This window comes from Chenopodium album, chromosome 15, assembly GCF_948465745.1.
Source record: "Chenopodium album chromosome 15, dcCheAlbu1.1, whole genome shotgun sequence".
In the NCBI taxonomy this organism is placed as follows: Eukaryota; Viridiplantae; Streptophyta; class Magnoliopsida; order Caryophyllales; family Amaranthaceae; genus Chenopodium; species Chenopodium album.
Window position 1 is genome coordinate 32,719,842 of NC_137848.1, and position 25,703 is coordinate 32,745,544.

The 25,703-nt window shown below is 33.6% G+C and overlaps 1 protein-coding gene across 4 annotated transcripts; it reads left to right on the forward strand.

The window, feature by feature from the left end:
- The first annotated feature begins 4,814 nt into the window (after positions 1-4,814).
- LOC145583095 (protein ALWAYS EARLY 3-like) lies at positions 4,815-25,143 on the forward strand. Of its 4 annotated transcripts, none has more exons than XM_081640238.1 (20): positions 4,815-5,114; positions 5,710-5,875; positions 6,151-6,249; positions 6,400-6,462; positions 8,204-8,281; positions 9,024-9,204; positions 9,625-9,890; positions 9,972-10,341; positions 10,979-11,056; positions 11,331-11,587; positions 11,718-11,774; positions 13,500-13,808; positions 13,896-14,074; positions 16,027-16,309; positions 17,484-17,723; positions 17,892-18,050; positions 19,324-19,452; positions 19,653-19,871; positions 21,445-21,729; positions 24,789-25,143. In XM_081640238.1, the coding sequence occupies exons 2-20, from the start codon at positions 5,771-5,773 to the stop codon at positions 24,951-24,953; spliced, it is 3,522 nt and encodes a 1,173-aa protein (XP_081496364.1). In that variant the 5' UTR covers positions 4,815-5,114; positions 5,710-5,770; the 3' UTR covers positions 24,954-25,143. The 4 variants fall into 4 exon arrangements, with proteins under 4 accessions (XP_081496364.1, XP_081496363.1, XP_081496366.1 ...); XM_081640237.1 differs by having other exon boundaries at positions 5,744-5,875; XM_081640240.1 differs by having other exon boundaries at positions 5,744-5,875; positions 21,553-21,729.
- The last annotated feature ends 560 nt before the right edge of the window (positions 25,144-25,703 follow it).

A 25,703-nucleotide genomic window follows, 5' to 3' on the forward strand; every position in this document is an offset into this window, starting at 1 on the left:
GAAATGATTTTATGTTTCCTAAGCTGTTGCTTCTTGCTGAACAGAAGGTTTTGTCTGGCTACACGCAAAATTCTGGAATTTTCTACTGTTGCTGTAAGACAGAGGTACTTTCTCTTCTTTTGGTTTACATGTGTAGGAGTAAAAAAATAGCTAACCATCTCCGCTGCGTTGTGCTATTTCCTCTTGCACTCTTCTTTGCCTAATGGCTCCCAAATTGCCAATAAACGCTAAGAAATAAAAAGTACACATGATACGAAGAAATTAGAATAGCAATACGATACGAGCAAAGAATTTTGAATCAAATATTTTTATTTAAAATTTCAATTAATACTTGCCTCTCACCTCAGCTATGGGATTATGTTGTACAAACTACTAAAGTTTAATAATATCAGTTTGGCATACTAAGGCAGTATTTCTAGAAAACATATACACAACCCCCCCCTAAATTGAAGCTGCAAGAACAAGGAAAAGCTGAGCAAGCAAAGAAAGACTTAGGTCAGTTTTGGGATTAGATTCTCACTTTTGCTGTCAAATACTTGTATTGATTGTATGTTCTGTCTGCACTTGTTAAAGAAGCAGGAAACGAATAATGTGCCTAAAGCAGATGAGCAGCTAGATAATCTGCTTGGATGAGCCTTGAATAACTTAGTGTATGAGCTATAGAAGCATTTGAGAGGCTTGTTCTCTCCCAAAGTGTAAAACAAAATTAATAGAAACACTCAATTAAATTCTTCCTGAATTTTCTCTCACTGATCCCTTTACATATAATTTCTCCGTGTAATTAATTGACTTTCTTCCTCTTGAAGCTAATGCTAACAATATACTTTGTATTTTGCCTTCATTATTCTTCCCATTAGGCCAGCATATTGCACATACATTCATCCCAACATGAATAACCATATAGGTAGTGCTATATTTGAAATTAAATATTAGATATCTATTTGAATCTGAAAGTCTTAGAGCAACTATGTCACATATTTCAATAAAGTTTTTCCTAAATTGGAACTTATAGAAGGTAACAGAATCTACAAAAGTAGACTACAATGAGATCCTCTTTTAAAATTATAGCTTAGAGTGTGGGATGAGCATAAAAAAATAAAAAATAAATAAAAAAATCATAATACTTCAACGTGACAATAAGAAGAGAGAATGGAGCTATAATACATTGCATTAACTGTCAGGCAAGTTTTCTAGCCATATCTTATCTCCTTTCACAGGGAAAAAAATGTTCCACAAGAATAAGCAAACATCAATCACATTTTTCGTTCCCAAACTAAATTATGTTTTTTTGTTGGATAAAGGAAGGTTTGCAAGCATAAGTTGTGAACAAATGTGATTAACATAAAAAACAAACTAATGAAAAGGGAATATACCACAACATTGTCCCAAGAAAATATAAGTCCAAAAGCTTCATCAGGTTTCATGGCATATCGTATTCTTTGAAGAAATCCCTCTTGCAACTTGTCATTCAAAAAATCCTAACAACAATGGAAATAATATGAGCAATACATAATGCCATAGAAAAGAAAATTCGACAAAAATGAGTTTCATCGACGAACAAAAAAACTTAGCATTAGCACTGCTATTATACACATAAAAGAAGTATGTCAATTGTGCTTTCTTACCACATCAACTTTTAAGGGTCCATCAGGCTTGAATGTCTCAAAACCCTCTCCATATTCAGCTCCAATAGCTTGAATATCCAAAATATTGCTTCAATTTTACACAAATTACATGATTCATATGAAGTATATGCACACATAATTACAAATCATGGGAGTATAAATCACTCTAAAATAATTAAAGTAACCCAATAAAATAGCACAAGATACATTAAAATTCATAAACCCAGAAACCTGTTCTGAGATTTTTCACAGTAAAGACTCGATAAACCTCAAATTATCCAAATTCAACCAAACCCACTTATAAATATAAACTAATTTCTCAAATTTAACTGAAAATTTGACATTCAACCAACAAATTATAATTTTTTAAAAAATCGCAAACCAACCTAAATTTTATAGGCGAATAAATTTTAAATGCTTAGTTTAAATATATGCATAAATCCTACTAACTTGATACATAAGGCTTCAGATCCCTTTTGCTTTGTGTTTGGGTTGATGAATTGGAGGGAAGAGCCTGGGGAGATAATAAAGGCAATAGATATGTATTGCATTCTCTCTTTTGATTATAAAAAAGGGGAGGGTAATTAAAGGCGTTCATTTTTCTGAAATATGAGACATCAAGCTACTCACAAGTGCAAGCCTGGAAGTTGTGGGATAGACTTTGTGAATTAGCTTAAGCTACACATAAACATCATAAAGGCCGAGTCTATGTTATATCAGATTTGGTTTATTTCTTTGCTTTGTTTTCTGATGTGTATGTAGGTTAGTGTTTTTTTCATTATATTGTGCCTTGTGTATATACGTCTAGGCCTGCTTTGCCCCAGCACTCTAGGGCAGATAAAGTGTATAAGTTGTTAAGGCAGCTAAATAGTAGAATTCAGTATCTTGAATGTAAAGTATCAGTTTTTGCATATGCCTTTATCATCATTTAGATTTCTTAAATATATGTCCGCAAGTTAATACATTTGTTCTTTTTTGTTTGCTTATCTCAATAACTGATATATCTGCAGGTTAATAATTTCGTGGTTATCTCTTAATATGGGTGACATTCAGAACGCTCCTCTTTCACAAGAGGAAACTACTTGTAGGTCTCTTTTGTATGAACTTCAGGTATAATACAAGCTAATTGTTTATCGTGTTTTCATCCGTGATTAGCTCTATTTTTTTAAATTCTACTGTTTTATTCAGATAATTTGGGATGAAATGGGCAAGGCTGAAATGTCTAGGGCCAAGATGTTACTTGAGCTTGAACAAGAATGCATAGAAGTATACACGAGAAAAGTTGATGTGGCTAACCACTCTAGAGCTTAGCTAGAGCTTAGCTACAACTGGCTATTGATGATTCAGAGGCAGAATTTGCAACCATCTATTCTGCAATTGGAGAACTTCCATTACATGTCAGCTGTCACCTACATACCGTTGTTAAAACAAATCTTAATGATCCATGAATCCATTGTGAATCTTTGTAGATTTTTAATGTAATTAGGATGTATTCAGATTTGTTTCTTTGATCAATTTTTATTAACATTTATTTATGTCAATTTCATATATAATTCAAATTTTGCAAAAGGCCGAAAATCTAATGAAGGAAGAGATACATAAAATAAAAGCAAACAAGAAAGATCAGTTTCTTAGAGTAATTGAACAGATTAAAATGTCCAATGCGGTTGAAATATACCCCATATTCAAAGTTATTATACATAGGAGTGTTAATTTTGTAATCATTAGCTAATTACTAATATCGTCATTAACAATACGATGAATTTTGGAATCACTCATTATTGGCTCAGCTTGATTGCAATGAGACTTATTTACTTAAGCACAAGTTTAGGTATTGCTCTCAGAGTCTCATTGTCTCATATTACAAAGATTGCATTCTTTTATAGGTAGGTAAAAATTAAAATCTTATTTTAATACTTTTGACTATATTACCCCTTTATATGAGTTGTCATCTTTTTTTTTTCTTTTTCTTTTTTGGTACTAATGATGCCCTTTGACATCAATCCCAGTAATTTCTCCCTCCCTCTCAATAATAATTCTCAACTAATTAATGTTAATTAGGAAAAAGAGAAATATAAAGAAAAGTTGGGAAAGATAAAGAAGTCGGAGGATTTGGATTGGGAGAACAAGTGTAGCTTATAATTTCAAAGCTTTTATAGTTTATAAAGATGGAACAGGAACAAGAGGGATTAGGAAAGAAAAAAATGAAAATCGGAGAAAGAGTTTTGACCAATAAAACAGAAGGAATGATTGAGAGAGGAGCAGCTGCGGTCTATAATTTTCAAAGCTATTAAAAAAAACGAACAAGGAGACAAGGCCAAGGGAAGAGAGAGAAAGAGAATGCAGGCTGAAAAGATATCTCAAAGAGAGAGGAGGTCAGGGAGAGAGAAAGAAAATTCATTTAACACCTCATTATTGAGAAACATTACGTTTTTTTGCCAAGACCGTTACTTTTGCCCAAATTAGATTGTATATTCACTCAGGAAAAACAAATTTCGAGAATAAAAATAGCACTAAAATTCATTATGCAACTCGAAGGAAAAATATACAAATACAAAAACAAGCTTTGAAGAAGTGTAGATTGCACCAATTATGTAGACTAATAACAAAGAAATAAACAATTCTTTCATATGTTTTGCATTCAATCTTTTAAATAACTTTAACCTTTCAAATTGCATTCCTTATTACTGTTCTTTATTATCACAATCATTTTAAGATAAAGCTGTTTGAAAATTATTATGTTACTCAATAAGAAACCATATTGCGTTTTAAATTAATATCTAAATTAATCATTTTTTTAAAAATCTTTAAAATCTAACAATTTCTAGATAACTGTACTTATTATAGATTCTTTATCACTACTCCCTGTTACTACTTGTAAATTCTTGTATCCTTGCTACTACCTCCGTTAACTTTTAGTTGCAAATTTGGGGTATTATTTGTGAGATATAAAATATTTCAAAGTTGCAACTTTGGGGTATTATTTGTGAGATATAAAATATTTTAAAGTTGCAACTAAAATTTAACAGAGGTAACATTACAAAATCCGAACACAACCACGAATATCACAAAAACCGATCGAACACAATTTCGCGAATCTTACTTGTCTTGCCGTCGGGGGGCACGCGCAACGCGCAACGCGCGTGCTCCAACGACTAGTTTAAACTAAACATACGAAAGTCACAGGTAACAGGAAGAAGGGGGAAGAAAAGACGGACAAATAGAGAGGAAACGAGAGAGAGATAAAGCACAAATTGGCTGGCCATTGTTTTTAAGTTTTCGCGGTCATACCCTCATTTTTCACATCCTTTCTTCTTCTTCATCTTCATTTTCGCACTCTCAAATTCTTTCATCATCTTCCAATTTCTTCAATCTCTCTCAAATTCTTTGTTCATCTTCCAATTTCATCAGCAGCTTCTCCTGTTAATCTTCCTTTTGTCGATTGATTGTTTAATTTTTTCTACTTGTTGCTGCGTTTTGATCGGTTAGGTAAGTTCATTTTTCTATTCAATTTTTGTTTTGCTTCGATTAGGGTTTTTGAAATGATCAAATTTCTGGTTTATATTGATTACAGTACCGAATATGCTTTAGTATTCTGCTTTGTTAGTTTGCATTTCTGTTTTATTCTTGGATTTTTTTACCAATGTATTAAGCCACTAATTGTTTCAGTTTAATTTTCTGCTTTTTCTTTGAATCCTCAATTCTCCTCTTGCTTTGATTGTTATATTGCATGGATTTAGCTTTATTTCGAATTTGCTCTACTAATTTGAATTAGGGTCTGTTGAAAAAATCTCAAAATAAATTTCTATAGGATATACCCTTTTCTTTGAAGATCGACAAGGTCTATGTTGAGTGTTTCAGTTTGAGTGATTGGCATTATCTCCTGTTTTGGGAAGTGGGAATTGTAGATTTGGGTTTGAGCAAAGGAATATATGTCAAATTGCGCTTTACTGAGTTTGAATTTGAGTAGCTTTGATCAGGCCCCGTATTGTAATCAACCGTTTTTCGGGGTTGGATATATGTCCTTTGCATGATTTATCCTTTTTCTCTTCTTTAAATATGACTGCATGTGTTTTTGTCTTAGTGTGGAAATGATTATTAGCTCTATTATCTGTTAGATCCGGTAATTCGCAGCTATACAATCAATGGCTCCCACGAGGAAGTCGAGGAGTGTAAATAAGCGATTTTCTTATCCTAATGAGATCTCTCCTGCTAAAGATGGAGATACTGCTAATAAAAGTAACAAACGGGTAAGCTAATATTCCTTCTCCTATGCCTTTGAAAACCAAACTTTATCATAGCAATTATAAATGCAACTATGCATTATGCTGGGTGTTTGATATCGTAGAGATTTTACAAATTACAATTTTGTTTAAGGACAGGGTTGTCTTTAAAAGGATGGTTATATTAGATGCATAGTTCACTACTCACTTCTTGTGAGTCTCACTATTTGTGCTACATGCTGTTTTTTGTCTGTGTTTATTTGGAGCCACTTGGTTTTAAATGTCGCTGTTGTATTGTTTAGAAGCGGAAGGTGTCTGATATGCTAGGGGCTCAGTGGAGCAAAGAAGAGCTTCAACGTTTTTATGAGGCATATCGCAAGTATGGGAAAGACTGGAAGAAGGTTAGCACAACATATATGGTTTATTTTTTCATTTTTTTATTATGTGTTTAATAGAAAGTGCAGTTACAACCCGACATTATTATTGCTCCTCCATGAATGTGTGTTTCAAGATTTATAAGTTTTATTTACGGTCTGTTGACATTGGTGTAGGTGGCTGCAGCTGTACGTAACCGGTCTGTGGAAATGGTCGAGGCTCTATATACTATGAACAGGGTGAGAAATTGAGAATTGTTTTGGTTGCATAGCTTAATTTGTTATCATCCACATTCTAAGTTTGGATTTAAGTTGCTGTGTACTGTTGTATATCACTTGTACGGAACATTTATTGTAATTTCGTAATCTAGAGTGTGTGTGTATGTATATCTTGATATGCATGCATTTAATATATACTTTTTTGAAAGTGCTCATGAAAAGTTGCTTGCACCATACCACGTGGTGCTTTTGTTCACCTTGAAATTTTATTTAACATTTTATACATTAAAATAAAATTTGAGTTTGGGCGATGGCGATGCCACGGGTTAACATGGATAACAATTAGTTAATATATTTTCATGCATGATATTATGATCGAATTCTTATAACTAAACCTATATACTTCCTCCATTTTTTTTTAATATTGCACTTGCACCACTTGGCTTTTAAGGAAGTTTCGTAAGTGTTGCACCATATTCATTTTAGGAAAAAAATATGTATATTGACACTGCCAATACTTAATACACCCTTACTTTTCATCACTTGATATTTTAGTTTATGTATACAATCATATGGGCAATTTTGTATTTTTACTTTTCTCTCTCATCCTTTTTACCATCTATAACTAATAGTAAAGTAATTGCCGCTTACATCATAACTATACACGTGGCATCTTCTTATTAAAAAATTTCCCTCCAAAAATATTGTTGACATCATTTTTTTTTATTTATTTAATTTTTTTTTTGTTATATTTTTATTTATTATTATTTTTTTTCTTTTTCAAGGTTAAGCTAACATTTTAAAAATTTTATTATAGCTATGAAGTTAATTATAGTATTTATGTTCTCCATTTTAGCTCAATAAATTTAACAAGACAGATTAGGATTACTATGTTTTGCTTAAAAAATTTATGTTACACCATTACAAGTGAATTTTTTTTTTACTATTAAAACCGTGCATTGCACGGGACTATCCTAGTTACGAATAAACTTGTGCCCAACCCCTATGGTGCAATAATAAAAGAACGGAGGAAGTATATGACATATATCATTGGATTTTTAAAATGTCATTAGATGATATGAAATCAAATAACTTGACGCAACACGTAAACATTCTTAGGAACACTTTTACGTATAGTTAGTACAGTTGTATAGTACAGATTTACAAATATGGAATATGATATAAATTATACATGCCTGCATTCATATTAATGTTCCACGCCTTTGATGAATTTGACCCTCAAGGTTTCGTTAACGAAGTGCTAAGATATGTTGCCATGATTAGCTCTCTCTCTCTCTCTGTTGTTGTTGTTGTTTTTTTTTTTTTTTTTTTTTTTTGAAGCTTTTTTTTCCATGATACTCGATGTTGTCTTAGTTGTGGATTGAATTGACCAAGATAGTGAAGATGCAAATTTGTCTTCTTCTGCAAGTGAAATATCTCAATCAATATATTCATTTATGAGTAGGCTTTCACATTGTAGTTTATCTGTTTTGATGATCCATATCCGCACAGAGGTAGACTTTGCTACAACAAATATGTTGAAAATTTTATTTGCCCTTGTCCTCCATATCAACATGTGTATCTGTACTTAAAAATAGTTTTATTTCTTTAAGTGAGCTGTAACTTGTGAACTTAAATAAGCAGTTTGTAATCCTTTGTATTTATTGCAATCCTTTTCTTGTACGTGCTGAATTGAAAGTAATTTGCATTAATTCTATTTTCATTTTGCGACTGACTAGATTCAATTTATCTCTCTTTCTAGGCTTACTTGTCTCTTCCAGAGGGAACAGCTTCTGTTGTTGGATTAATAGCAATGATGACTGATCATTATTCTGTCTTGGTAAGCGACAAATGCTAGCTGACCAATACTAATGTATTTATATATCTTTTATTATTACTGATTTTCTGTTACTTATCTTTGTATTCTTGATGCTTTGTGGAGGAGGTAAATCTCTCTCTCTCTCTCCATGAGGTTTTAGTTTGCATTAGTGTCAGTCACATGTAAAATTTGTAGTTATATATATGTTATCTTATGTTTTTGTAACTAAGTTTTGAATAGTTTTGAATGAAACAATTAATTTTGAAAGTGACCCTAAAGCACAAATTCATACAGTTAAAGAATAGTTGAATTGTTGTTTATATTGATGTTCATTTGGAGGTTTTATAAACAAGGTTGTTTTATCTGTTGCCATGTTGGTGGAAAGCAAATATATCTTAGTGATGTACGATTCATTTATAAAATCCAAGACATGTCAATTTGAAACATTGCTTGAAAAAAATGATAGAAGAGTAGAAATAAGGAGTTAAGACGAAGAATCTGTTCAACTAGAGGTTGCTTGAACAAAGGTTGTACTAAAATTGACATCTACTGAAGATGAAAGGCATGCAAAATTTGTCAGCTGCAAAAGGTTCTATCATTGGCAATTTAGACTGATGATCTGGGGTGTTATGCTATGCTGTCATTGTTAGTTTGTCAAATATTTGTTTTAATGAATCTAGATATTAGGCTGTTTGCGCCCATATTGATAAAAATTACCTCGTTTGATGCTCGAGGCTCTGAAAATTTTGTTATGGTCTTTCAGGAGGGAAGTGATAGTGAACAAGAAAGCAATGATGGTGTTGGAATGCCCCGAAAATCTCATAAGTGTACCCGTGGTAAAGGACATCCCAACACAGCTAGGAACTTTTCAGATGTAACACATTCTCAAGCGGTTGCTTCAAGTTATGGTTGTTTGTCATTGTTAAAGAAAAAACGCTCTGGTGGTAAGTTATATTTTTAAAAAATATGCTTCAAGGATCCTTCTCTCTCTCTCTCTCTCTCAGCACTTGTAATATTGTTTTAAACTCAGATTGTTCTCTCTCTCTCTCTCTCTCTCTCTCTCTCTCTCTCTTCCAGCACTTGTAATATTGTTTTAAACTCAGATGTAGTCACAATCTCAATAATTGGTGCTGAACTGCTTTTGCGGGCATTGCGAAGGGTTTGCAGCTAAAATGCAGTCGCATTGAAACTTAGCTTATACAATGTGGGCACAATGCTGTGATGCATTCAATATTTAATAGTTGCTTAGTGATCCAACGTAGGCTGTGATAAACATTATTTGTGAGAAATATGCTTTTAATTTCCATATTGTTAATGAGTAATATTTCTATGATTTGCTTGATTAATTTCTTGAGACATTTCAGGAAACCAACCTAGAGCAGTTGGAAAAAGGACGCCTCGCATTCCTGTAAGATATACATATGATAAAGATAGCATAGGAAGGTATATATCTCCAGCTCGGCAGGGGCCAAAGTCAAAGTTAGATGCTGATGACGATGATGTTGCTCATGAAGTGGCGTTGACATTGGCAGAGGCATCCCACAGGGGTGGGTCCCCTCAGGTTTCGCAGACACCAAATAAAAGAAGGGAAACTGTTTCAAAATCACCTGGGGGTTTGGGTGAAGGAGTGGTAACATAATCCTGCTTGCACCACTATGCTATAGTCTATCAAAATATTATCTGAGGATTAATAATTTTTTTTTTTTTACAGTGTTCAGAGTCAGAAATGACCAGCGCCAAAAATGTTGGAAATGAAATGGATGATTTTGGGTGTGAAGGAAGTTTGGGAAGCACAGAAGGCGATAATAATTTTTCCAGGGAGAAACCTCAATCTGGTGGCAGGAAAGGTGCTGGTAGACCTGCTCAACAAAAAGCAAAGAAGTCTTATGGAAAAAAAGTAGAAGCTGAAGATACTGGACATCATGGGGATGATATAAAGGAAGCCTGCAGTGGTACTGAAGGAGGACAAAGGTTTAGCAGTTTTGAATTAAAACTTGGACCCGAAGCAAGAGATGCAACTTTTATTCGACCGTCAGGCCAGGCCTCTAAAAAGAGGAGTAAAAAGGTCCTATTTAGGGGAGGTATGTCTGGATTATAATTTTTTTTGCTGGCATATTGATCTTCTGCATATGCTTCACTTGATTAAGGAAGCCTATAGGTAAACTATATTCTTGAAGAAGATTAATGACAACTTCATCTTCCTGTTCTATTAGGGTTTTTTTTTTAATCATTGTTTCCACAATGTGGATAACAACTTTTATCTTAATACTGGGAAGTTGTCTTCTAGTATTATTGTATTAGTGTCATGGCTTTAATATTTTCTTGCCTTCATTAAGGAGGGTTGTTGAGAAGGAAGCTTTCTTTTTGTTATGAGGGTGAGGCTGAGAGCGTGTTATTTTCAGACCCGTTATTTTTATGTCATAGGATGTACAATCTCTATCATGTGTTCTTAATCTTCTGTATGGTGGCTTGAAGTCTGTTGAATTTCAATTAGTACCTTTTCAATAAATTTATCTTCCCCCCACCTCCCCCCCCCCCCCCTCTCTTCTATAGTTCTATGGGTTTCTAGCTCCATGTCCTTTTGATTGCATGTCTGTTTTCTTGCCACCTTTTGCTTTTCTGAGTCTTGTAATTTGTATTCTATTGCATTGCAAATGAAACAAAAAGGGGAGAAAGGATAGAAGAAGATAAACCTTATTATTATATTCTTCCGTGTAGATGAAGGTGTAGCCTTGGATGCCCTGCAAGCTTTAGCTGATTTGTCATTCATGATGCCATCTTCCACAGCAGAGGCAGGTATGGTGATCATGATATGAGATATTTCTTTTCCTTTTTATAAAAGAGAAGTTGAATTTGTTTCATGCTTTTTCAAAGACACATGCGTAACCTCATAATTATTGTTTCAACAGCTTCATCTATCATATTATTTGAGAATGATTGACTGAATATTAAATTGATCTTTATAGATTCCTCACATTTTATTTTGGTTTTTACTTGAGAATTTAGATGCCAGGCAATGCTCAGCAAATTATTGAGCAGTAATTAAATTTTGGTTTCCATGTATTCTCAGAATCAACTGCGCCACATAAGGAAGATAAAGAAAGTGATATTAACACATTCAGGCCACAGGACACAATGCCTACAAGTCAGCGGGTAAAGCCAAAATTTTCATCATCTAAGAAGGGAGATCATTCAATGCTGAACTCTCTAGTTTCTGAGTCCAGAAAATCTAAACTAGCAAAAGTTTCTGCCCTTGATTCAAGTCCTGTAGCTGAAATTAAAGATTTAGGCATGCGAAAAAGAAAACCTAAGTCTTCTGCTTTTAATGTAAGATCAGTTGATAGCTCCACTAAATGTTACAGTCTATTTTTTTTTTTCTTAATTAATTTGGTTGTAGCTCTAATTTGTTTCATAAATAGATGCATGACAATGATTATCTTTGATGTCTTATTACTAGCAGAATGCTGCCTCAGAGGTTCAAATGAATGCGGGTGTGAATGCTGTTCAGGAAAAGGTGTGAACTTCTCTCGTTTCTAGTATTCTTCTTGTAATGTGACCGAGCAATTTGATATCTAATTTTAAATCTTACAAATTTTTGGAGCATATTATTGATGATTGGGAAAGGCTAGAGGTGCAACATGATTTTATAAGAGTTCAACGTACTAATTTTCTATTATTAGTCCTGTTTTGTAACCTTCCTAAAGAGATAAAGCAACACTTATCTGATTCTATCTCTTGTTTGCTAACACGTTTTTATCAGACAGAGGTGTTATTTATATTTCTTTAGATTGTACATCCATGTAGACTACTTCATATGGCTCTTCTATTTTATCCTGAACAGCTTCTGCATCCTTGATTTAACTTGTTTGGTTGACAGTTCCTGTTAATTGAGGTTTTTCTGTTACATATAGTGTGAACGGATTTGTTCAGTTGGTCCACTTGCTGGTTTCTCGTAAATAATTTTACTTGGGATTATTTTTGAATTCTTAGTTTAGTGCTATTCAATTGTTTGTTGTCTAGGAAGCTAGTTGTAGCAGTGGCGTATCCATGATTCCTATACACGGTATGCACTATAAGTCAATAACACACCTAAAAAACTGATATACGTATCTGGTAGATGAGCTATATTTTCTTTCTCAATTATTTATTATTATTTTTTTTGAAAAACAATTATTTATAAATTAATTTATGACATAGATATAAGATTTTTTTTGTATGAAGTATATTTTTGACATGATCTTGCAAAAAAAGATATAAGATTAAATCACTCTAATTATTTTTTTTTAACTTAATTAATATCAAAAATTCAAAAATTTCAATTTTAATAAAGGTTTTAAGAATTTACAAGTATATTTAAAAAAATAGAAAGAAAACAGCAATGAGCACTATTATAATTTTTTTTAAAAAAAGCACTATTATAATTTATAATCCATTAATATGAGATGCTCCAACAACCCACTAGGCGCCAACAGCCACAATGAAACAAAATTGATAATGTAAGCAAATATAGCAATTGCGCAAGTCAAACATGTCACTTTGCTTAATCTAAGTTGTGATTTAACCGCCAAGTTGAAATAATGAACTATGAGATTTAAATTATTTCTCTATCTAGGCTATGCACATGCATACCCTCAATGCATGGTGTATCCGCCCAAGGTTGTAGAAATCCTGATGATATCTTCTTCCTTGGCAATAATATCATATTAGTTCTACATCTCTATAGAAACATCAAAAGAAGTTAATAACCTGGTGCCAGTATAGATGTATGGCCTCAAAATGGCAAGTGGAGTAGGTTGAAAGAAAATTTGAAGCTAAGGTTGTTGTTGTTGTTGTAGTCAAAGAGCTTAAGCTTTGATCATGAAAACTTACCGATATATTAGAAAAAAGTACTCTTTTAGTGTCTTTTTAGAATTGTCTTGATCTGAAGTTTCAAATACTAAGTTTGTATAGTTTTTAATAGACATTGATGGTCAAAGATATGCATTGAAATTTCTGAAAAAGCAATCTTTTGAAATAAAGCCTATAGAGGCAGCATTCTTATTTAATGGTACAGAGTATTACCACTACTGTTATTATTGCTATGATGTACCCCGTATTATATTTTCAGGCATTTCAATATACTTTTAATAATTGTGCTTGTGCTTTATTACTTCTATTACTACTCTCCCTAGTTGTTAATTCTTGTTTTCTTTGTGAATAATTACTTATTATGCTGCTGTACTTGTGCTCTTGCTTATAGGTTCCAGATCAAGGTTTGAAGTCTGTTAACAAAATTCGACAATTTTCAAACAATGCTTCCCAACAGCAGCTTGGTCATTTGGTCAAAATTTCAGAACATTCATCTTCAAGTACTGATATAAGAAGAGACGGAGATGAATCAGCAGTGTCATCTGTACAGGCTCCTGAAACTAGCAAGGTCAATGTGCCAACCAAATCTAGAAGCAGGCGTAAAGTGGACAAAGCACAAATCCAAAGGTCGGATATCTTTGTTAATGAGCAATCTAACACATCTGGGCAGTCATACCATGATAAGACAGTTTACCTCAAGGTGTAGGAATCGACCTTAAAACTACTAGCAGATAGCCTATATTTTGGACTTTCATAGATGCTGACTTAGTCCGTTGTATGATTACAGGAAAGGCTTTGTAATTGCTTGTCTAGCCACCGTGTCAGAAGATGGTGTGTGTATGAGTGGTTTTACAGTGCAATTGACTACCCTTGGTTTGCTAAAAGTGAGTTTGTGGAGTATTTGTATCATGTGGGTTTGGGCCATGTACCTAGACTGACTCGTGTTGAATGGGGTGTCATTAGAAGGTACTTATTACTTCCCTCAACTTCCATCTCTAATTATTTGTATGTCTTCTTGGTAATCTTTGTTAATCCAGGGTTCAACAATGTGTAGCATTTGTTTTGGAACAATTTTGCCACAAATAAACTTTATTTTCACATAAGTTAAAAGTTTGTACTATTGCATATTACAAATAAGAAATAGAAAAAAAAAATGTCAGCTATTACATTATGTATAGCGGTTTTTCAGTTTGTTTTTTGCTTTTCATAATTTCTGCCTTATATATACCATCATGGAAACTTAGTGTTTCATTTCCCAAAAGTCTTGGAAATTGAAATACAATTTGAAATGCCTTAGACTTTATAAGCAGTTACGAAGTGTGTTGAAATAGAAATCAAAGGGGGCAGCAGTTTTGAATTGGGAAGTTCTCTATGTTCCATTTCCTTGTTCACATTCATTGAATGTATTTCTACATACATTAAAAACATAGATCTACAATTTGACACATAATTTAATGGAAAAGAAGGTTGAAAAGCTGGTTTCATTGACCATGAAAGAAAGGCAAACCCAATAGAAGTTCTTTTATAGATGATTGGAATCATTGGATTGCTAGTGGTAGTGGCTGGCAGAGAAGCATCAATGTTTTCCCATAACTTTTTAAGTTGAAAATATAGTAGAGAATGAAGGACATATGATTGAAATGGATTATGGGACTAGTCATAAAAGAGCTTATCATTTCTACTTGGTATACATATTTTAATAACAGTGTTTAGGATCATAACTTGTTCAAGAGCTTTTAAGAGTACCTATTCTTTTAGCATGAGTTGCAGACATTTAATCTTTCTTTGGTGGTGAAAACCTTTTTCCTTTTTACATCATTATGTTGTATTCTTTGTAAGTAAACCATTCGGAGATATAAAAGCATGCATGTGTTTGTTAGCTTTTTTGTGTTATATTTATCCATTTCTTATTTTTGTATAGAAAAAATCATTCTAGGGCTTTGATTACCGTGAGAAAATGAGGATGTAAATAAACTCATTTCTGGCTTCATGGTAACTTGTTTTGAATTAAAAGTTTTATAAGGTAGTTATTATACTTTGTTAAATTGAATTATCCCCATCTTATAAATTCAGTCTTTTTGAAAAATGTTTCTAACAAATGCTTATAAGGATATTATAAAGGGTTATATGGGAATTTATATGTGCAAATAGTAAATGTAAAAAGTGACTATTATTATTATTATTATTGTTATTGTTATTGTTATTGTTATTGTTATTGTTATTGTTATTGTTATTGTTATTGTTAGTTATTGTTATTGTTATTGTTAGTTATTGTTGTTGTTGTTGTTGTTGTTGTTGTTGTTGTTGTTGTTGTTGTTGTTGTTGTTGTTGTTTAGGGGCTGAGGGTGTATTTATTAATTATCTTGAGACAATTTCCTAGTATAATATTAGGTGAAATGAAACATTTCTTATTGACAATTTCATGATTCTTCTTTCACATTTGATTGCTATGTTATTGCACTTTTTAAACATATCTTACATTGGGGTTTCAGAATATATTTTACACAGCTAGGTGTATAATTGAAGTAACACTTTGGTTGGCTACGAGGATATGGGGATAAATGGAGGGAAGAGAAAGAAGAGGGGGGGGGGGGGGGGGGGTGAGGGACAAGTTCCCTTTGTTTGGATAAGAGATTAGGGAAAAGGAAGTGATCCATTTTCCCTTCCTTATTTGTATAAAACACCATTTCTTCTAAATTGAAGAAATTTGGAGGGAAAATGAAACTCCACCTTTCATCTTTCACCACCCCCTTCTTCTCTTTCCATACCTTTTGTCCTGTCTTACTATCCAACAAAGTGTATTTCAATTGGAACTTGAGAAGCTTCCCCAAGTTTGCTTTAGATTGTTAAGCCTTTGATGCTTATTTTGCATTGAGTGCAGGAAGTTTTAAGTTCATTCTGTGTATTGTTTGATGCAGTTCACTGGGAAAACCACGAAGATTTTCACAACAATTTCTGAAGGAAGAAAAGGAGAAACTGAATTACTATCGTGAATCAGTTAGGAGCCACTATTCTGAATTGCGCATGGGAAAAAGAGAAGGACTTCCAACTGATTTAGCTCGCCCCTTAACAGTAGGTCAGCGTGTTATTGCCATTCATCCGCGGTCAAGAGAAGTTCATAATGGAAATGTGCTTACAGTTGATCATAATGTATGCCGGATTCAGTTTGACAGGCCTGAACTAGGAGTTGAATTTGTTAAGGTAAGTTTGATCTGTATTTTTTTTTCAACATGCTTATGAATTGATGCCTGAATTTTCTTGTTTTTATGTTTTAGATAAGGAAGCAACCAACCCTAGGAACCTTCTTTCAAGGCCATAACTTAATATATATAATATAATTAGGTGGTAGAAAAAAAAAAATTAAATTGTCCTATTGTTGCCCTGGCAGTTAGCTCTTGTTTTTTCTGGGTTACTTTTCTTACACATCAGCAGTAATACACTATGGACATAATTACCGTGTTACAATATTCTGGATGGGTTGCTTTTCTTTAGCCCATCAAACTCTTCCCAATACTCAAAAGGATTCAAACCATCTCTTATAATCAGATCTTCAAAATCGTGAAACATTGCAGCCAGGCACTTAAATCAGCTCTTGGAAAGAGAAGTTCTAAGAGCTCTGGACAGAAAGCAGCTAAAAGCATGCTGAATCCAACTGATAAATGATTTATCCTAGCATACATGCACACAATGAGAGATCTAGAGATATACATACACATTTTAGTTTTACAATATCTCTGTTTTGCAACTTTATTAATTGTTTACGTGGCTGCAAAAAAGCCAACTTGAGTTGAGTTTTAGGCAATTTCAACAACTTGACAAGGATTATTAATATTCAAACTTTTTAATTGGCTACCCATGAATATTAAAGTTTTTGTTTGAGCTTGGGTTGTTGAGTATCTTGTTTGAGCTTAGCTTGATGCTCATTAGCATTTCAAGACCAAACGCGTAAATCATTAGATTTAATAATAAACTATGTTTTCATTATCTTTTTTGAATCAAACATCTATTCATAGACCTTATGTGTTATTTGAATTAATTCAAGTATTTGTCAAAATTCCCATTAAAAAGTGGTGGCCAATTTTTTAACCGTACATTGGATGAAATAAGTTTTATTGTGAAAATTTCGAATTCCTTTTGTAAGCTATACAATAATCTTAAGCTAAACTGCTGAGAAAATTTTCCAGTTTAACTAAGCCTAAAACTAGTTGTATTTGGACATGAACAAGGTTACAAACTTTATTGAGTTGTTCACAAATATTGTCTAACATCAATTTCTAGTTTGTCTCATTATTAAATGGGCATAGATATTTTGTTCGAGTTTTTTTTTTTTATCGTACATATGAAATTTCCTATCATCTTACAAGTCTTTCCGCAGGATATCGACTGCATGCCGTTAAATCCGGTAGAAAATATGCCTTCATCTCTTAAGCGACACGATGGTGCTATTGATAAGTTCTATGAGGCATTGAAGCAGTTCAAAGCAAACGAGAGATCTGAAGATAGGATGAAGGAAGAAATAATAAAATTGACACCAAGTCAAAAAATGGAAAATGCTGATGGCACCTCAAGTATTGCTCCTTTTTATCTAATAAGTAATTTATCAAAACAGGCAAAGGTTGGTCCTTTCATTCTAGAAATGAGATCTATTTGTCATTGTTCAGTTTTGACATTCGATTCATAATGAAGAATCCTTGAGTGCCTTGTCTTGAATTGAGTTGTTTGTTTAGTTTTTTCTTTTATAGCATATGTTTTATTTTTTGTAAGCTTCTTTTATCCCTGTCAGGATGTTTTTGGAACTCCAAGTTCGCATGAAAAGACTGGTCAAACTGATGTTGTGAGCCCTCAACAAGTGCTGACTCAACAGTCTGCTCTATCCCATGTGCAAGCGAAGGAGGCTGATATCCGTGCTTTGGCAGAGCTATCCCGAGCTCTTGACAAAAAGGTTATACACCTAATCATTTGTTTACCCATTTAGGGCCTGTTCACATTTACTTAATTTCAGTTCAGTTCAGTTCAGCTCCAATCAGTTCAGTTCAGTTCAGTTCCAATCAGTTCAGTTCAGTTCAGCTCTTAATTTCCCTCTCACATAAAATATTCATTTCAGTTCAATTCAGTTCAGTTCAATTCAGTTCCAATCAGTTCAGTTCAGTTCAGCTCCAATCAGTTCAGTTCAGCTCAATTCAGTAAATATGAACAGGCCCTTAATCTCTCCATAAGTACTTTAAAGTATCCTCTCCTAAAAAAAGAAAAAAAAATAATAAAAAATGCTCTAAAAGTTGATATTTTACTCTTTTATTTTTACTGTTTCATTAGGTATCTATCCAGGTATTTAGGGACTTGTTTTTGGTGGATGTACAGCAATTTTATGTCACATTTAATTAATTTCCATATTGGCATAGTGCTGGACTATTTAATGCATAACGTTGCTGAGTAGATGATGTGTTTTGATGTCAAGTTATATATGTTATCTTGAGGATCTTATTCACAGAAGAACATGTCTGGCGCATTATGGATTGTGCCAATTGAATCTTTTAGATTGCTTTGCAATACTCTTGTATACCTGTGCTTTAATTAGTTACGATGGCAGTAAATATATGAAGAGGTTCTTATTCTTTGATTTTTTAAAAGAACTTCCTCTGACAATTGGTGTCGGTCTAACTTTACCCTCTTTTGGTTGCACTGTCAATTGTATTCTTATTCTCTATACACCACAATAAAGATGTGTTAATCAATTTGTGGATATTGTGCCGTCTTCATTTGGTAGCCATTAGTCTAAACTATGTTTGCGCTCACGCAGTAGCATGTTTTATTGATTGTGACTATCTATACAAAAAAATCTAACTATGTTAAATGGACCGCTTTTTCCCGCAATTAATTTGACTTCAGTTTGTCAATTCTCTGTGTTTTGATCGACATAGTTAACAGTGCGAGATAAATATAGATAACAAGCTTTCTAATCTGAAGTGTCTAATTGCCATAATCCAATTCCCTTGGCAATATTGGTACTTGGATATTTTAATTCAAATGTAGAGTCTAAGTAAGACATATTTAAATTTAGGTTTTAATCCTCTACTTGATTATATTGTTTTCTTTTTCTTAATTTCATTTGTTGATGAATTTTTGGATGTTTATCTTATGATTGTATAATGTTAAAAATCCTGTATCATTCACTAAGTACAATGAATTTGATTTGCAATGCAATAATTTTCTTGCAGAATGCCCTGGTAACTGAACTAAAACGCATGAATGATGATGTTTATGAAGATCATTCCCTCAAAGATTTGGAGCATTTCAAGAAGCAATATGCAGCTGTGCTGGTGCAGTTAAATGAAGTGTTAGATCAGGTATTTCTTTCTTTTTATTAGGTAGAGCGCTATTTGTGAGTTGTGACCGAGTCTTGTGCTTCAATTTTATAATATATTTGAGTAAGCTTATATTTCATATTGTGCACCTTTAACAATAAAATATAGGAATTTTATAATGATTTAAATAATATCTCATTATTTATTATATGGGCATTTCTCATTTTTCTGTTTATGTGTAGGTTTCCTCAGCTTTGACATGCTTGAGACAAAGAAATACTTACCAAGGGAACTCTCTGGTTCCTTGGCAGAAGACAAAGGCAAATTTGGATGATCATGGTAGCGTTGTAAGTTCGTTAAATTGCTTGCCATGTGATTCTCAAAGGACAGGCTCACATGTATGTGAAATAGTTGATACTTCAAGAATCAAAGCCCAAAAGATGGTAGATGCAGCACTCAAGGTAAAAATGGCCCGTTCTAATCTGATTCTCAAAATCCATTTTTTGTTCTTCTATGGTGTACCTGTTGTGTGAGGCAAGAAATTTTTCATGATGTGCCAAATTTTACCTTTTCTTTTTCTCACAACACTTTTTATTTTATTTTATTTATTTATTTATTTTTTCTAAAAAAAACTTGTATCCACCGATTATCTTGTTATGTTCTTTTATTTTTCGAATGGTTCCTTATGATGATTCATGCCGAGTCCAAATTATTTTGGGACTAAGGTTATTTTGTAGTTGTTCCAAACTCCGTCAGTCCAACCCCTTTCTTTCTTCATATTGTTGCTAGAGTTGCAAAACTATGGTATTTTGTCTTTGGGAGCTCTCTATTGTATTATACGCATCTATCTGTCCTCAGATTTACTAAAATGTTCCTGTACTCTACTTTGTCCCACATTAATTTTGACACTAATCATAGCATAGTATTAGGTGATAAGCTCTTTGATTATCAATTCTATTTAGTTAGAATTGTATATGTTAAAGGAGATAGTGGGGTATCGTTTTGGGAAAGTAGATTTGATTGAAGATAGTGGGTTTCTTTTTTCTTTTTTTTTTTAAATGTCAGTGATTGTGGGGCCCTAACTATTTAGTTGTAGAAAGAGTGATGATTTTAGATAATTGTGGGGCCTTTTTTTGAAATAGAAATACTCCCTTCGTTCCCATTTAAAAGCCCCATTTTCCTTGGGCACATAAATTTAGAAGATAAATATTAGTGGGGTATTGTTTATAAAAAATGAATAAAAAAAAGAAGTATTGGAAATATTTTATTGTTTTTAGGGGGAAGAAAGAGAAGATATGGTGGGGTTTTTAAATAGGGTAAAGCAGGTTCTTGGCTACATTGTAGTGTAGGTAACTAGGTATAGCTACCTTCCTGTAGTTTGATTTATTTGAGTTGGTAGATATGAAGTAGGTTTGTGTCCTCCTTCCATTTCGAGATCTTACAGGTTTGCTATTAGCTTTAGAAGTGAGATTACTGGTATCTTTGGTTGTTGGTGTGTTTGACAACATATGAGTGAACTGAGAGGAAAGTAGTGACAGGGTTGTTTGGAATGGCTTCCCTCTGGCTAGGTTTTGTGAATAGTTTCCCTGCTCCGTAGTTGCCCTTACCTTGTCTGATTTTCCATGGACTCGTTTTTGTTAGACATCCAGTGTTTCTACAGCATTATTCTTCTTTTAATTTCCTCCTTTTGTACAAATTTTTTTGTGAGATAGGTCCACTTACTTTTATCATGTAGAACACATTCGTCTAAATTTTGTTCACTGTTGATGTAAATCAGAGAAGTTACGACAAGTATAAACAGAACTGTTAGTTATTTGTTTACCTTAGAAGCCCCAGAGTTGTAGTGGAGATTGATGCAAATTAAATAACTAGACTGATTAGCTGCATTGCAATGTGCATGTGATCAATTATTGGTGTCAAACGGCCCTATTGCAGGGTTCCTAAATGCCTCCAACTCTTTGGCAGCTCCCCCCACTTGAACTGTGCACGTTTTTGCTGATTTTTGATTGTAGCCCTTTACCACATCTGTTTCAGGCCGTTTCATCACTTAATGTAGCAGTGGATACCATTCAAAAGATTGAAGAGGTAGTAGACTTTGTCAATAATCAGCTTATGGTTGACAATTCTGGCATGTCGGTACAGGCCTCTCAGCTCAGTGGAAGTTTATCCCATCAGAATCAGCTAAGTTCATGCAATTTAAATGTGGCGGCTTCTGAGCAAGCACATGATTCCAGGTCAAATGGAGCAGTTGCTCCACATGAGGCACATATTCCGTCAGAGCTCATTGCAAACTGTGTTGCCACACTGCTGATGATTCAAGTAAGCCTTAAGAGTTGTTTCTCCATTGCTTTCATTTGGCCCTATAATGTCATGTATTTTCATTAAATGCATATACATCCCTGCTGAAAGTATGAGAGTAGTCCAGCTAATATGAAGCTATCTAGTTGACCAAAACAAACCAACAATCTCTTACGTAACTGAGAACTTTTTATATGTACTTGGGTGCACATAGAGCTAGGTGCCCCAAGGGTTATTTTTTGCTCATCAAATTCCGGAGAACGGTGGACATTTGCTTGATAGTGATAGCCTGGAGAACGGTGGACATGGTATGATTAGTCAATTGGAGGGTGATTAGAAGTGCTAATAAGAGCTTGGTCCCCACCAACTTCCACAAAGTCTTCCAAAACTAGCTGAAAAACTTAGGATCACGATCTAATACAATGCTCTTTGGAATACCATGGAGCTTTACATGAGAAACATCATTGGTTTTGTGACATTGAATGATAGAGCCATCTTGCTCAAACGATCCACCACAACAAACACGGAATCATTTTGCCTTGGAGTACAAGGGAGAGCAACCACAAAATCCATACTAAGATTGTCCTATGGGTTGGTAGTAACTGGAAGAGGAGAGTTGAGTCCCTCGTGGAATTAACTTTATGCCGGATGACAAGCCCCACAACGAATTATTACATCTTGCACATCACCAAACATTTTAGGCCAATAAAAATGTTCATGAAGGTTATCATACGATTTGGCATCTACAAAGTGTCCCTTAATGAGCTTCTTTCGTAAGTAACTTTCAATGAGAACATTTGGAAACACAAAGATTGTTTCCCTTGAAAAAGAAACATTCTTGCTTCATAAAGGAACCATTGATCCCATCCTCACACTTCTTCACCAACCCACCAAAATCAAATCATCATCTTACAATTCTTTGAGCAAGTCAAACTCCATAACTTCGCATTAAGAATTGTGATCAAAGAATGCGTCCTAGAAAGAGCATCGGCTACAACATTGCTCTTTCCTTCGTTGTATTTAGAAGAGAAAGCAAAGGATTGGAGAAACTCAACCCATTTGGCATGCCTTACATTGATCTTATGAGAACTATGATGTACTTGAGAGATTTATGATCAGAATGTAACAAAAAATGTTTAAGCTTCAAGTAATGTGACCAATGATCAAGAGCCCTCACAATTGCATAAAACTACTTGTCATGTATTTCATTCTTGCCCCACTAAGCTTCTCACTAAAATAAGCAACTGGCCTCCCTCCTTGAACAAGTGTAGCCTGAACTCCAACTCCACTAGCATTGCATTCAACCTCAAAGGGTAGATTAAAATTTAGAAATTCCAAGATCGAGTCTATTGATCAAAATTCAGGTTTCTGTCTTATATGTCCGAATCAACGCAAGCGATTTTCCCTTAGTTTAATACCTCTAACACCCACTTTCTTGCTAATAAATTTATTTAATTCTATCTCTTAGAGTGTTCCTACATATCCATCCTAACATGTACATTTCGTAACCTCCATTTTTTTTAATATGCTTCTTCTTAGAAGCCCAACATTTCTATACCATAAAGCAACAAGAGTCTTATGGCAGCGTTATAGAATTTTTCCTTATATTAGTTAAAGTGAAACTAAGTTCAAATCAGATCACTCTATTAGCCTATCTAAGTGAAGCGAATACAACCTTATTTTGGTCTTGCTTCAAGATTCATCTGCCCACTTTTTTAAATAAATGAGAAACTTCACTGGAAAGTACTTGCGAGAGGAATATTTGATGCGCATTTGCTGCTTGGTAATGTTTTGAATATTGTGACAATGATTCCAATCTTCAAAGTTGGGGTTGCTATTTTCAAGTAATAGCGTCATTGGCTAGTTAGTTGCCTCCTAAAGTGAAGTTGTTTGATGTCCTTGCCTAAAACAATATTAACTAAGTGGAAAGCCATTGCTCATGCCATGAGTAATGTATAACAAAAGCTTTTGTGTACACAGTTTACAATGATTATAGTGTAACATAGAATAGTTTTTGTATAACTTCTACCAATTTGAGATAACTTCTAACGATTTTCATTTTTATTTTTTTTGTGTAACTTTAAACTTGATATGAATTTTAAATAGGCATATGAGATAAATTTTAGAAGGCTAATATAATTTCTCTCATTCAATGAGAATTGATTTTTACTCATTAAAAAGAGTAACTTTCTCAATAAAGGATGATAACTTTTATATATATCATGGTAACTTTTAGTTATATTGAGGTAATTTTTATTTATTTTAGGGTAACTTTTGATCATTTTAGGACAAATTTACTATTAGGTGTACTATGTTTATGTACCATTTATTTTTTAAAATGTTTGTGGATGCTTAAATGCTTAGTTGGTAAATGCTAAGATGTTGTCTCTTTGAAGTCACGCAAGATCATGCAGCATTGCAGCTGTTGCTTTGCTTTTAACTGAGCTGTCAAAATTGAGTTTGGTTGATCCTAAGAAACAACTATTGCTGATTGTATGGGGACTTGGTTAGGGGATATATAGCTGCTAGTTATCAAGCAAATTTTCACTGCACGTAGAGAATAAGCAATCCAAGTACATATATATTTTTTTTTTCTCCTGATTTGCGTAATATAAACTAAATCAGATATTAAATCGGGAAACAATTTGCCAATCCAGAACAGTTCGTCATTGGAAATCTCTTTATTTTCCCCTCTCCTTGTGTAATTATAAACAGAGCATTCATTACAATATCTGATAACAATAAGAGAGTCACGGATAACTCAAGTGGTTAGAGCTTCCCTCCCGGTTCCAGGAGAACTTGAGATCGAATCTCACCCCCGCCCTTGTGGCTCTCTAACGGTAACAATAAAGAGTTGTTCCAATGATTTAGGATATTGTCTTGCCTTTACACCTATTCCAGCAAAATATGTTAAATTCTTTTTCATAACAAAAATAGTATGATCTTCATCTGCCTTTCTTAAATTAGGTCGTCACTATGTCAGTAGCATCTTTGCAGTGATACTTCTCTGCTTTTGTATATTTATGATTGCACAATTTAGTTGTGAAACATTATTTAAATATTTCAATTGTGAATTGCAGATATGTACTGAGCGTCAATCCCCGCCAGCTGAGGTTGCCCAAATCTTAGACCTGGCCGTCACAAGCTTACAGCCATGCTGTTCACAGAACATCCCAATATATGCAGAGATACAGAAATGTATGGGAATCATTCGGAGCCAGATACTGGCACTTGTTCCTACATAGAATAAATCTACTTCAAACTATGTATCTGGTGTAAATTTATAATCTGTAGATGTAAATTTATAAATCTTTGGGGTGGTTGCTGCTGTCCAAGCCAAAGCCCCCTTGAATGTTGTCAGTTTATCGTAATTAAAGGTTGTATATGAATCATGAATTCACATGTGATTCAATATATATATTCATTTGCAATTCAGCACTTAATTTCAAATTGGAAATGATAACTAAATGATCTGTTTCTATTGGATTCCTGCACAAAGTTATGATTTATACTCCCTCTTTCACTTAATTACATTTCTATTTCTAAATTTACACGGGAATTAAGGAACTTGGAGTAACTTTAAAACCCATGATTAGAAACAATACATTTAATGTTGTCTTTGAATAAAACAAAGATAAAATGATATTAAATGAAACACATGTCATTAATCCTTTGAAAAAAACCAAAAGAACATTCCGGCGTTACGTACCTATACAATCGGACTACGAATTCTTACGTGGTACAAGGAAAGAAAAGATATTCAATTTTTTTTTTTTTGGTAAATTTTGCCAGGCGAATGTGCTTCTTGAGATAGCAAACCACTACTGTAGAAAGCAGTTTTATTAAGTATAATTGCTACTTAGGAATTTAGAATAGTGGCTTGCACTGTCTTCAAAACAGAGGACAGTGGCTTGCGCTTATAAAAATAAAATAAAAATTACTTCAAGCTTACTAGGACTAGTTAAAAACAAGTACAATGGTATATACTTCCTCCG

Bases quoted from the DNA above. Each gene is read 5' to 3' on its own strand.
- LOC145583095 (XM_081640238.1), top strand. From the start codon at position 5,771: ATGGCTCCCACGAGGAAGTCGAGGAGTGTAAATAAGCGATTTTCTTAT. The intron at 13,809-13,895 runs GTGTAGGAATCG...GTATGATTACAG, and splicing joins ATAAGACAGTTTACCTCAAG to GAAAGGCTTTGTAATTGCTT. The intron at 17,724-17,891 runs GTTGGTCCTTTC...TATCCCTGTCAG, and splicing joins ATTTATCAAAACAGGCAAAG to GATGTTTTTGGAACTCCAAG.